Source organism: Embiotoca jacksoni, unplaced genomic scaffold, assembly GCF_022577435.1.
Source record: "Embiotoca jacksoni isolate LCO1_2020_lvr unplaced genomic scaffold, fEmbJac1.0.p SCAF_9, whole genome shotgun sequence".
NCBI classification, from domain to species: domain Eukaryota; kingdom Metazoa; phylum Chordata; class Actinopteri; family Embiotocidae; genus Embiotoca; species Embiotoca jacksoni.
The window spans coordinates 1527982-1541404 of record NW_027185447.1 but is presented as its reverse complement, the minus strand read 5'-3'; the positions used below and the strand labels follow the sequence as shown (position 1 = coordinate 1541404).

General features: G+C 42.4%; 2 protein-coding genes across 3 annotated transcripts in view; both read left to right on the top strand.

Moving 5' to 3' along the window:
• On the top strand, positions 1–7732 carry LOC138193052 (E3 ubiquitin/ISG15 ligase TRIM25-like). The gene is made up of 4 exons (XM_069140830.1): positions 1–627; positions 1524–1663; positions 5111–5278; positions 6218–7732. The coding sequence occupies exons 1-4, from the start codon at positions 1–3 to the stop codon at positions 6924–6926; spliced, it is 1644 nt and encodes a 547-aa protein (XP_068996931.1). The 3' UTR covers positions 6927–7732.
• Positions 7733–8718: 986 nt separating this feature from the next.
• Positions 8719–13423, top strand: part of chchd6a (coiled-coil-helix-coiled-coil-helix domain containing 6a) — an 82817-nt gene continuing 78112 nt past the window's right edge. For both annotated transcript variants that reach the window (XM_069141357.1, XM_069141356.1), the window contains exons 1-4: positions 8719–8899; positions 10398–10491; positions 11434–11539; positions 12304–12448. In XM_069141357.1, the coding sequence (XP_068997458.1) occupies positions 8816–8899; positions 10398–10491; positions 11434–11539; positions 12304–12448 (429 nt within the window). In that variant the 5' untranslated portion in view covers positions 8719–8815. The remainder of the gene's footprint in view (positions 8900–10397; positions 10492–11433; positions 11540–12303; positions 12449–13423) is intronic.

The following is a 13423-nucleotide window of genomic DNA, read 5'->3' as shown; positions in this document are numbered from 1 at the left end:
ATGTCTTTGTTCAAACAAGAGGAGCAGCTGGAGCACGAGCTGAGCTGTCCCATCTGCCTTCAGTTCTACTGTGATCCTGTGGTTCTCCCCTGTGGACACAACTACTGTTGCGCTTGTATCTGCAAGGCCACTGACACCACAGACCAAGGTGGCAAAGTGCTTCCACGTTGCCCAGAGTGTCGCGAGGAGTATCCGGGTGTGGATTCCCTGCAGAAAAACTTCAAACTTTGCTGCATCATTGAGGGTTACCGAGCGGCCGCATCCCTGATGGACAGGCAGCCTGAGACTCAGCAGGAGAAGATGGAGGTTTTCTGTGACCACTGTATAGACGAGCAGACGGTGGCTGTGAAGACCTGCCTGATGTGTGAGGTGTCCCTGTGCTCCAGGCACTTTCAGAGACACCATGAGAGGGAGTCATTCAGGACACACATGCTGGTGGAGCCCCAGAGTGAGCTGGGAGTTAAATGCTGTGCCGTCCATCGGCGTTCCCTTGAGTACTTTTGTTCCAATGACATGACCTCTCTGTGCAGCACCTGCTTCATAGAAGGCCACCACCAGGACCACGATGTTCTCACCTTCAGTGTCGCTGAGGAGGAGATGAGACGGGCACTGGCGAGCCGCACCAAGGTAGAGGCGTTTTGATGGTGTCATTGAAATCAACCTGACTTTCATGCCATAGACATGTTGTTACATTAATTCAACACAAGGTCTTGCAATCATGCACACTGTGGGCAATTTCTGGTCAAGTAAAACACAGGGTAACATTTCATTTTACAGGTCAAATGTATTATTTTTTTTTAATAATTCTTTTGGGTAAAATGGAGATTTAAATTAGATTGGCAACCAAGAAATACAAAGTGTGCACAGCAGGGTCAGTTGAACATTGAAAAATGTGAAATATGTCTACAAGCAAAGAATACATTTGGACATTCATGGAAAATGCATTCTCTGTCATAATAATACAATTGTAGAGTCATAAATATACATTGTTGTATGCAGAAAACCTATTACTCAGCAATCATATACCTTTAAAATAAATCATTAGAAAACAGGTTGTTGTGTAACAATGACAAGGCTGCATTTTCTTCCCACGGGGGAAAACAATAGAAACATGACACGTTAGATTTGAATTAAGTGACCGGCTCATTGCCACTCTGTTTTGAAAACTGGTAAAAGACAAAATGCAAAAGCAAAAACTGAGAACAGTGTAGTGACTTCTGATGGTTGAGGAGAGTTTTTAATTTTAGGTGACCGATTTAAACACTTCTGTGCTGAGCAGAAGTGCCAAGTCATCACTGAAAATGTTATATTTAGGATCAGAAAATGAGCATATTGTCAACCTCTCCATCTTATTTTAGTTACATAAATTAAATGGAAGGACACCCGACAGATTATGGCATGAAAACATGTGCTGCATATTTTCCAAATGTCAGTTAGAAGAAAAGGAAATCCAGTTAGTCCAGATTTTTTTCCTTTTGTTTGAAACACAAACGATCTGGAACATATTAAATGTGTGGTTGCAGGTGGTTTCCAGCAGACTGCAGATGACAGAGAGTCTCCTGCAGAAGACAGCTCAGGAGCAGGGAGCCTCTGAAGCTATTGGAGACAAACTGGTCAACAAGGCTGTTACACTCATGGACAGCATGGCTGGACTAGTGGACAGGTAACATACTGCACAAGTGCTGGTAGTCACTTATGTCCTCAAACCCAGATCAAAGATCCCTTTCAGTGTCCCTGAAAATAGAGTTTCTCAATCAGTGTCTTCCTATGAGCTAAATCAGTGTGGAGACACAAATCTCTGCCGCACAGGTCCCATAATTCACATGTGAAATCTGTCTGTGCTGTTTTCTCTCTGTGCTGGTTGGAAGTCAGGATCTGAAGAGAGCTGTGAGAACTAGACTAGAATTACTTTGTCATTCTAATCTAAAAAACCCAACCCACACATTCCTGATGAGGCAGATTACATTAACAGATTTATTTAGACTTTTCAACACCACCATAAAATAATGTGGCACTATTCATATTCATTTCATTTAAATTTATTGCACTGGTCACTTTTTCCATTTTTATTTTATTGTTTTGTGTATATAGTCTGTGTGTGTGTATTTATTAATTGGAGATAAAGGTTTAGCTGAATTTCAGGAGCAGGACCACGCCTCAACCACTCCCCCACTTCCGGCCACACTCCTATAAATATCCACCCACTCTAGACCTCGGCCTGTTCACGTTTTCTGCATCCGGAACCAGACACCATGCAGAAAAAACAAAAAACGATCTTACCTTGGCCCAAGCATGGATATGCTGTTCCTCAGCCCGTCCGACGACGACAACGATTGTCTTGCCTCCCCAGAGGCCACCCATACAGCTGCCCTCTCCAAAAAAAAAACAGGGATACCCATGAGACGCCGCCAACCGCCACCGGGAACACCCAGGCAGCACAGTGGAGCCAACCGCTGATCTCCAACAAGCCGACCAGCTGCATCCACCAGAATCCCTCTCTCCGTTCAATCCTTCTGTACGAAGGTTCCGATCCACAGCCGTCCTCCAATAACTCACTCACCGGTGACAGAGGGAGACCTGCCACTCCCAGACGTAGTCAACGGAAACGCAAGTCCCCTCTCTCTTCCTCCGCTCGCTCCAGACCCGGTGCTCGGGAACGAGTCTCCGACGACTCCGGCTCCCCAGCGCGCCGCGCCGCGCCCAAGGCCACCGCCACCGCCACCGCTCCGGCGGTCCAGCCAGGTCCCCCGTCGAAGACGCACCGGCCAAGATCTCCGACTGGACCGTAGTCCGTCTGCTAAAAGCGTTAAAAGAGAAGGGGATACCTCATCACCGCTCCGACAACAAAGCGAGACTGTCCCAACTCCTCACAACTTTCCGAAGGCCACAAAACACAGACGTACCTCCACGCAAAACTCACCGGCGTAACGTCAACGACAGTGACGTCACCACGCACCTCCAAGCCCCGCCCTCCCACCCACAAAGTTCCAGGTTGCCAGGTCGGCAGCATGTCACCTCTCATCCCCCTCCACCTCCCCAGGCAAACTCACCTTTGCACAGTGGCACCGGGATGCCGACTCTCTTTTCCTCTCTTCAATTTCCACAGCACTCCATCCCACCTTCTGGCTTGGATTCATCAGTCTGTACTACTGCTGTTCTTCCACACACCCCCTTTTCTGCCCTCTACTCTGGCACTGGGTTGCCAGGTCTTCTTTCCTCTTTCCCCCTCTCTCATCCATCCACAGCACCCATCATCACCACTGGGCTGCCAACTTACAACCCTTCTGCCCCCTTTCCTCAGGCGCCTCCAACGACCTTCCCCAGCACAACGAGGGCTGCAGTTTACCCTCCTACCATGCAGATTCCTGGCACCGGGATGCCAGTCCCTACTTCTTCTTTCCCTACCCTCCAACCATCCCATGCTCTCTTTTCCGGCTCCGTGCCACCCCCTCTCTTCCTCCCCATTCCCCCAACCCAGCAGTCCCACGGCCACACTACTGGCACCGAGATGCCAGCCCCCCTCCTCCCTTTTCCCCCGCTCCAACCACACACCCAGCACTTCTCCTTGGCGTCAATGATTCCTCCACCCAACATACCTGCCAAAATCCTTCTCCCGTCTCCGCGAACCTCCGCCAGCAGATAATCTCAGATCTTCAGAACCTTAGCTCCAGATGCGGAGGAGAATTAATCCCGACTACTTCTCCGGCCACTCCTTCCGCATAGGGGCAGCCACCACTGCGTCAAGCAGAGGAGTCCCAGACCACCTCATCAAGGTCATGGGCCGCTGGTCTTCCCAAGCCTACCAACTTTACACCCGCCACAGCTTCGACGACCTGCGCAAAGGGCAGGCGGCCTTGCTCTCTTAGGATGGCTTCTTTTGGGAATCTGCAAGGCCCGGGAGCCACAGTGGATCCTCGACTAAGCCTTCCCCTAAACCGCGAAACTCTCACCCTGGCTTAATCTCCTCCAATCAATGAAGGTTCGCCCTCGGCCGAGGCGGGGTCCTAGCTAGTGAATTGGAGATAAAGGTTTAGCTGAATTTCAGGAGCAGGACCACGCCTCAACCACTCCCCCACTTCCGGCCACACTCCTATAAATATCCACCCACTCTAGACCTTGGCCTGTTCACGTTTTCTGCATCCCACCCTCCCTCCCTCTTGTTAAACCGTTTCACTTATGGTTATCATGTTTCATAGCCTTCATCCTTCCGTCCCACATGGAGATCTCGGGGATCTGCAAGGCCCGGGAGCCGCAGTGGATCCTCGACTAAGCCTTCCCCCAAACCGCAAAACTCTCACCCTGGCTTAATCTCCCCCAATCAATGAAGGTTCATGAAGGTTCAAACATGTACCCAATATTTTTGCACAACCTTGTCTTTGAAAAATGTGCCAACAAGATTAAGATTTTACAGCTAAGCTAAGAGCTGTGTGGGCCTGTATGTTGAACGCAGCAGTGCTTTGAGCTAAAAGCTAACAGCCTGCTAACATGATCACAATGACATTACTAACATGCAGATTTTTAGCATGTATAAGATTTATCATGTTCACCATTTTTGTTTGGTGTGTTAGCATGGTAACATTTTCCAATAAGCACAGAATATAAAGTACCTGAGGCTGATGGAAATGTCATTTGCTTTGCTGGTTTTTGTAATAAATTAAACTATTGAACAAAGAAAAAAAGAAAAAAAAAACCCGCCTGATTATGACACCAAATGAAAGGAATTTGATCACCAGGGCTATTATCATTTATTGTGAGGAGGCCTTAATGTCTGCAACAAATTTCATGGCAAGTTGTTTGGACATTTCACTGAAAAACACAAACGTGAACCTCACGGTGGCACTCGACAAGGACAGAAAAGCAATGTGATAGTTAAACCAAAATTTACACAACTGAACTTAAACATTGTAAAATTTATCCAATCACGCAGTTATCCAACAAGGAAATAAATATGTACAAAATTTGAAAATGACACCATATTTCAAGCAAACAGCTCCAACTTAATTAAACTTGGATGTATCAACCCACATATTAGTCTTATATACTGGCAAAGCTAGTAAAGATAGGAGAAGGACATGGAAAGTGATCAGTTCCCCCTGTGTGCTGTGTTCAGGTACAGGGATCGTCTGAGTGTGCTGTTGGAGGAGGAGAGAGGGCAGCGCAGAAAGAGCTGGCAGCTTGGAGTGAGCGTGCTGGAAGAGCAACAGCATCAGCTGCTGGAGGCCCAGAGGAGCTTCACACAGGCCCTCGGCGAGACAGACACATGCATGTTCATAAAAAGGTACAACAGAAGCCTGCACTGCTTTTACAACGAAAATGAATAGATGCATAAATTAACTTCAAATCTGGTGAAAGAAACAGTATCTGAAAATAGAGGGGATAATTCTGTATACTCCCTGATAAATTAACAATACGCATTTATTTATTTATACTATCTCATGGAATATTGATAGATGAGACTAAAGATAAAGAGATTAGTCCACACCACAAAAAAATATGTGAAGTTTCACAAACGGCCTCCCAGCATCCTGCTTTAGCGTGTAATACACCTGTCAGTCCACTGGAGGATACCGTGTCAGTGTCACGTTTTGCCTCGCTTGGGCGTGAAAAGTAAGATACCCAAAGTTTAGGCATTAAACTAGTTGAATAGAGTTAGAGTTAAAGATCATGGTTTGGGCTAAAATAAGTAATTTTACAAAAGTAATACCATGTAAACCACTTAAGTTACTTAACATACATCACTTAAGTTGAATACATAACATTATGTAAGGTACCTGATTACTTCACTTATAAGAAATCCATGTTGACTTCTTCTTTCTCACGGACTGGACCACTAGTCTCTTGCGTGAATGTCCTGTGTTTGTTCCATCTCATCATCTCCATTCTCTTCCATACTCTGACTTCATCACTTTGTAATTCGTCAGCTGCCTTTCATCACATGACCTCTTCTTTAGACTCTTGTCATACATGCAACTGTGACACTGACACAGGAACCACTGGACTGGTGGGTGTACTGCTTTGATGTGACACAACCTCAGGTAATATATCATGCTAGAACCTAACAATAGAAGTGCCCTATTAGCTATTATGGCTAGTGAAAATTGAAGGGTGCTGATAAGTCGAAACACATCCAAAAAAAAGTAAGCCATAAAGATGGCTTCTGGTTTTCATGTAGCTTACTATACATATGTAAAAACAAAAGAAACTCCTTTCTCTCCAGGTTCATGCTGATTGAACATAAGCTGAGAGAAGTCGTCTCAGGCGATGTTCCCTTCAAGATGCCCTCCGAGGCTTCACTGAACACCAAGCGTCTCCATGCAGGTCTCCAAACCCAAGACTTCCGCTTAGAAATGACCCACCTGCTGGATTCTCTCCAAGTCGTCCTTAACCCGCTGGAGCTCACCTTCAACCTCTGCACCGCCCATCCCAGCCTGTTGGTGTCCAATGACCTGCACACAGTCAAATACAGCTCCATCAAGCAGTCGTACGGGGAGCACCCAGAGCGTTTCACAACGGCCCCGCAGGCCCTGTGCAGTCAGGGTTTCTCGAGTGGCGAGCACATATGGGTGGTGGAAGTTGGGCCCAACAGCATGTGGTCACTGGGTGTGTGCTACAAGAGCATCCCTCGTCGTGGGGACCACAGTCGTTTGGGGCACAACTCGGTATCCTGGAGATTGCAGTGGAAAAACGGCAAGCTGACAGTGTGCCAGTCCTCCAGTAATGTGGCGCTGCGGGAAACGATCACTCACCCGAACAGAATTGAGATAGCGCTGGACTATGAGGCGGGGACGTTAACGTTCCACAGCATCAAAGGGCGCAGAGAGCACCTGCACACCTTCAGGGCTGTGTTCAAGGAGACAGTTTACCCAGCATTCAGTATTCATTCAAACACACCAGAGTCCTGGCTCACACTGCACAGCGGAATATGAACAAATTCTGCTTAATGTCTCCCATACATAAAACTTGTTTAGGTATCCAACCAAGAAAATAGGCCTCCAGCTGTTTTTTCTTTGTACTTTTGTATTTATTGTTTGCTTTCAGGAGCCTGCAAGGAACACTAAAAAGTCTCTCAGTTTGTTTCTCGCAAGAATTCTGACAAAAGGTGTCATTTATTTCTCAAAAAGTAGTTTGAAAATGTAGGTATGTATGTAATGTTGTGTAGCTGTTCAGTCCCAAAATTCTGAGCTTTGGCTACTACTCATGAATTCTAAATGACTGGAAAATAATGCTTCATGATGTTTTTGTGCAATTATGTCAATTATAATCATATGATTGTGTTTACAAAACACAGAACACAATCTGGGGGATTTTGTGGAGCATAAAGATTAATACAAGTGTTCCATAAAATAATAGGCTTTGTGGGAGGCTAACACTTAGTATGTTTCCATTTTGTAAGATTATTGAATGTTACCTTAATGTCTTGGATGTTATGTGTTGCATTTATATTTTCTTCATGTAGCCTGCGGTAAACATTGATGTATGTGAACACTGACATTTAGGCTGAACCTGAGACATGCTTTGTGTTTTTACTAACAAATAAACATTGGTGCTAATGTTTGTGTGTCTGTTGACAAAATGTCAGTGTATCCATGGTTGTTTAAGGAGGACCAAAAATGTCAATATCAAATGTAAATAAATAAATGAATAACTCAATTGATAAATCATTATACCATTAGATGTTATATGTTAAAAAATAATTTTAATAATAAATGTGGACATTCATTAACCGATGGAATGGGACATAAATTCATATTTTTGTTTTAATGTGCATTATTTAATTTCGCCTTAAATTCTTCGTGACTCTGTTTATACATTTTTCATATAATTTATTCATTTCTGTATTTATTTGCATTTTTACTTTGCATCACCCCTATTTATTTCTCTAAGGTTATCTATTTAGGCTATATTTGTCTTTTTTTTTTACATTTCCTTCCGAATGTCTGCTTCATTATGCAAATGAGGGGGCTGTCATTTCAAGTGTCAGTCAGGACTATTTACTCTTTCATGTGAACGCTTTAGGGGCAAAGCAAACACTTCTACCCTAGCCTGGGCAAGGGTGTGGGAGCAAGACATGTATAGTCAATCTCTAAACAACGATAAACCAACAGGCGAAAAGTTGACCCCCATGACACACTTTGAATGACAGCCCCTGTCCTTTGCATAATGGAGCATGAATACATAAAGACACGTGAAAATAAAATACAGAAATAAAAAGATTTAGGGGAATTCATGTGCACAGAATGCAAAGGCAAAATAAAGCAGAATAAAGACATTAAATAAATATTTAAAAAAAAAATAAGTTATTAAATACAATAGAAAATTAGAGTGGAAAGTATTAAATATGAAAATTAATACAAATATACAGCAGTAAATGAAAACAGAAACATAAAACTATTTTATTTCTATTTATTATTATGTATTATGTGTGGAAGGATACGATCGATGATTGGCTCTGGACAGTTCATTCATTCATTCAAGGGTGCTTCCCGTCAGTGTACTACACGGGTTGCCAGGTTTGACTATAAAAAGGTAAACAAACAGTGTTTTAACCATTTTAAATGTACCCAAATGCACCTTTAAAGCGCATGCAGATACATTGCTTATGAATATTTTCAGTTACTATCTCCGTTTTATTCATCTATTTTGAGGAAAATGTGCTCTGAATTGGACACAAAACCCCGCGAGAGGGGGATGCTGTCAGAAGACTCTGGCAACCAATAACCCATCTGTCACACATTCTGTCATTGGGCAGGACACGAACACCAGTTCACGCCAGTGACATTATTCTGTGCACAGCTGTCACCGAACACCAGAAGACATGGGCTCGGGAGACAGTAGGACCAGAAAAGTGTCTTTCGGTGTCGATGATGAGGACAGAGTCAGGATCCTCCGTGGAGTCAAGGTAATGCTAACGCGGCTAGCGTTTGATCAGCCATGCTAACGTCACTGTTAGCACGGTGCCACACTGAATACCGTGTGACCAGTTCGTCTCTGAGCTTCGCGGACAGCATGTCCACAAACCGTGAAGCAACAGCTGAGGTGGTGAAGGTGATGAAGGTGTGAAGGGATGCAGGAAGCCGGGGCAGGTGATGAACAAGACGCGATGCCCCCCCCCTCCCCTCTCATTACGCCAAACTCCACTCGTAAAAAGGTGCAGACCGAAGTTCGCCTAGTTTATCAGCAAATAAAAAAAACAAATTGGCACTTAGTCAACTGAATTTAGAAACCCCAGGGTCGTCTAAGAAATTCGGCGTACATATCATCTACCCAGCAGTTGAAACTTTAGTAGAAATAACACGTTTCAAAACGTACTCGCCGCTGTCTGGCTTTTGCTAACAGTGAGCGATAATCCTTTCAGCCCGCTGTTAAGATGCGAACCAAACGCTAAATTGGACTTCCTGCTCCATTTAAACACGTCAGCTGCACGATGGATGTATCACAAAATCAAAGAGACATTTGCATTCATGTTTTACGTGCCTCAAATGCTGTTTGCAGCAGAGGATACTTTTCTTTATATCATGGTGGCTTTAAATGAGCATATTTTGAATGAGGTTTGGTACGCTGTTCGCTGCCTCTTGACACTGTTGCCTTCCCGTGCTATTACACACACACACACACACACACACACACACACACACACACCTGGAAATGTAAGCATGTAGTATGACTACATCCATTACATTCCTACTTTTGGAAATTTACAATTGTTGTATACAATATCCAAATCTCCTATCGGACCTGAATGCACCATTAAACCCCTTACACTCCAGCAAATTCAAGGTACCTTTAAATATAACACCAATTTAAATATAAGAGATCAACTAAGTGAAGTTAAGAGTTTGTACTTCCATGCAATGACTTGTGAGCAGTTTGAGAATTTTTTTTTTGTAAAAACAAAAAGTTTTACAGAGAATCATTTTTGAAGACCCACATTCAAATGTTGTGACTCATAGAAACAGCGAGTCAGAGGATGGTGCTGCCTCTTGTGGTTTTGGGCGGAGCTGTGTTTAACCATTATCCTGGACACACACACACACACACACACACACACACACACACAGACATGCACAAATAAAGTGGAGCTTCAATTACCCTTTGTTTTTTGTTTTTTTCCATACTTTTTCAGAAGTTCTTCTTTTCATAAACTTTTCAGATTATGCAGCAGGTACCACTTCCCAACAGTATACTCACCGTTCTTTTTAATAAAATAGATATCGCTGGTTTAACAATTTAATAGCCTCCGAAAGGCTAAACAACAACAACAACATAAGACTACTGTTTCAATATCAAATAATACATGTATTAATCAGACTAGATGCCTATATTGGAGGCAATTAATACTGATTTAAATTTGTAATAGTCTTTGGTTTTTTGTCTTTGCTCTTTCTCCCTCTGTCCAGCTGTCCGAAGATGTTCTCCAGAGGATGAGAGGAGTTGCCAACATTGCTCCAGAACGTACAGCATCATCAACCTCAAGTCCCCAGAAAGACACAGGTATCATGCACCTTTCCACTGTTTCCATGACAACAAATTTTCCTCAAGACAAAACTTTGAACACAAAGGCTGCTGCTGGCTGCTGCTGAATGTGCTTTTATATATTGTCAAGGGAACGCAGTGTGTGTCCTGGAAAGGAAATTAAAAAAATAATGTGTCTTAGTAGTTAATCTTCTCTCAGCCTGGAGACTACAGGGTTGTAGCGGAAAGCCTGTATCACAAACTGGGGGAGTCAGATTGAAAGATGAGAGCAGCTGCTTCTGTAAGATGCAAATGGCTAAAAAAAACATGAGCATTAATTTTGTAGAATCCACCATTTTTGAAGCTTGATTCATATAAAGTTTTTGTTTTGAAAACTATGTTTGTAATGTCTTACTTACCCACCAATCCTAATCAATCCCATAAATAATCAATAGTAATCAGTAGACTTAAAACAGTTTAACCTTATTGATGAATACAATGCATTGGTTGAAATACAAGATAAATTAGTCACATTGGTGGATTTTTTTTTTTTTACTCATTTTCAGTCATGAGGAATTCATTTCCATTTGGCCAGCAATTCATGTCATTAGGATTGTCACCATCATTGAATTTTAGCTGACAATTATTGTCGTTCAAAAAAATGGTGATCTGAACATCTTTTTCTGCTCATTCAATCCAAACACGGTTAGTTGAATATAAGAATTTAAAAACCTCAAGATAAACAGCTGGTGGTGCTATTTCTCCACTTATGTTCCATTAAACTACAACAAAAGAAACTGGCAAGATGAGGCAATTAAAAAAAAAAATGCCAGTCAAACCTCAAATAGTTGAAAACAATGTGGAAATAGTGACTAAAAAAAGAAAATAAACAGTTACTTTCATCTAGCTGTTTTTATACAGATGAATGGAAACAAACTGGTGTAGTTTATAATTGCTTGACTTCACTTTGTCCTCATACAGGTGCCTCTCGCAGTGCCAGCCCAGGCTCTCCACCTCAGCAGAGCCCACATCACCAAGCCCAGCCCAGTAGCAAACCAGCCTCCTACGCTAAAGAGGAACAGAAGAGGTGGGTTAAAGGAAATGTGCATACATACACCTTGGATGATATAAGTAACTTTGGGTATTAATAGCTACATTACACTGTAAATTCAAATGTTCAAATGCTCTGATGTCTCTGCAAAAATCAAAGATTAGAGGAAAAGTCTAATACTTAAAACCAGATTTGAGCTTTTTCTTCTTTCCTCTTCCAGTAATCATCTCAACTCAGATATATCTCCTCCCCCAATATATAAAACTAGATATCAAGTTGTTCAAATTAGCTCCACCTGCAGCAGCTACAACACTAACAGGCTACTCACTATTAATAATCTAATTATGTCTTGTACAATAAATCTGTCAGAGAGACCAAACCTGCATATCTGAACTTCATTTTTCTGCTAACGCATACAGTATGTACTTAAGTTATATGTTTCAAGCTGAACTTTTACTTGTAATTCATCAAATATTTATCGATATTTAAGTACATCATAAATACTTCTCCAGCACTGCTCAATACTCAAAAATATGGTAGGCATCACTTGACATTTAAGAGGTTGAGGTTTAGGTTGAGAAAAAAAAAAAAAAAAAAAAAAAAGTTCTATATACAAGGATGAACATTTGGTTACAACTTTCATGAATTGAAAATGTTTCAGGTCTGAAATTTGGTTTAACGTTGCCCCCTTGTGGACAAACATGTTTAAGGCATTTAACTGGAATCAAGACTGTGGAAAGCATAAATTAATGGCATTATGCAATGAATGTTAGTATTGGTTTTTCATTTATGTGCTGAAGGTATGAACGCCAGCAGACAATACTGAAGGACGAGTTGTCCAAGGTGGCACAAAAGGAGAAGGAGGCAGTAAGGGAGAACATGACGAAAACCTTGAGCCGGGAAAGACAACACACACGCCAGGAGGCTTGGAAGGCCAAAGAACTGGTACATGCAAACACACACATGCACTCATTTTCATGCTTTTCTCTTGTTTCCTGTCACACATGCTGCCAATTCTTCCACAGTAATAGTTTTGATAAACAATTGCAACTTCAGCAGTAAAAGCAGAGAAGCTTGCAATGCGTCTCAACGTCAATTAGCTAACTGTTCTGTTTTTCAGCTTTTCATTTACACGGTAACATTCATATGTGACTGTTGATCAGCACAACCAGCAGCTAATCACTAATCAATTAGAATGTTATTTACATTAAAGTTGATCAATATCAAAAACACAAGCCAGTCACACTACAGAACAAATCATTCTTTGGACATGTTTTGCATGGGAAGCAATTTTCCTACGAGTATCAGTTTTCTGATTCTTCAGTTCATAAGTACGTGAAGCGGTGGCCGTCTAAAACATGCTACTCATCTGCAGAGCAGCAGCAAATCCAAATCCAGAAATTTGAATTTGTTTAAGGTTTAGTGTGAGTCTCACTGTCAGAAGGTCAACTGCTTTTTTTTTTTTTTTTTAACTTGGACATTGTCCTTCTGGTCACCTTGAAGAAAACCCATCACACCTAAAGATGTGAAATTGAACTGGTGAAAGCAGTAAAAACCCATATGTGTCAAGTCAAAACACACCAGCCGTGCAGCACAGAGACACATCAGTGTGTCATCTGAACTCTGATAGTCCAGAGAGTTACGTCTGCGTCACATAGGGGCGCCCACACGTATATGCACTTGCTACCGTCTGTATGTTCTTTGTCCTGAAACAATAGATGTGGTTTTTAGCACTTCTTTTGTCAATGGTATGCTTTGCACTGAGCACATTAAATGTGCCCTGTGGAGGACACGTTTTGTGCATTGACAACTAACTTTTGGGTTGATTGCAGTTTTAACCACATGAAGTACTTGCAAGCCAATATTTGTTACTTCTCTCTGAATTATGATTTTGGAGCTTTACTCTGCAGGATGATGTAT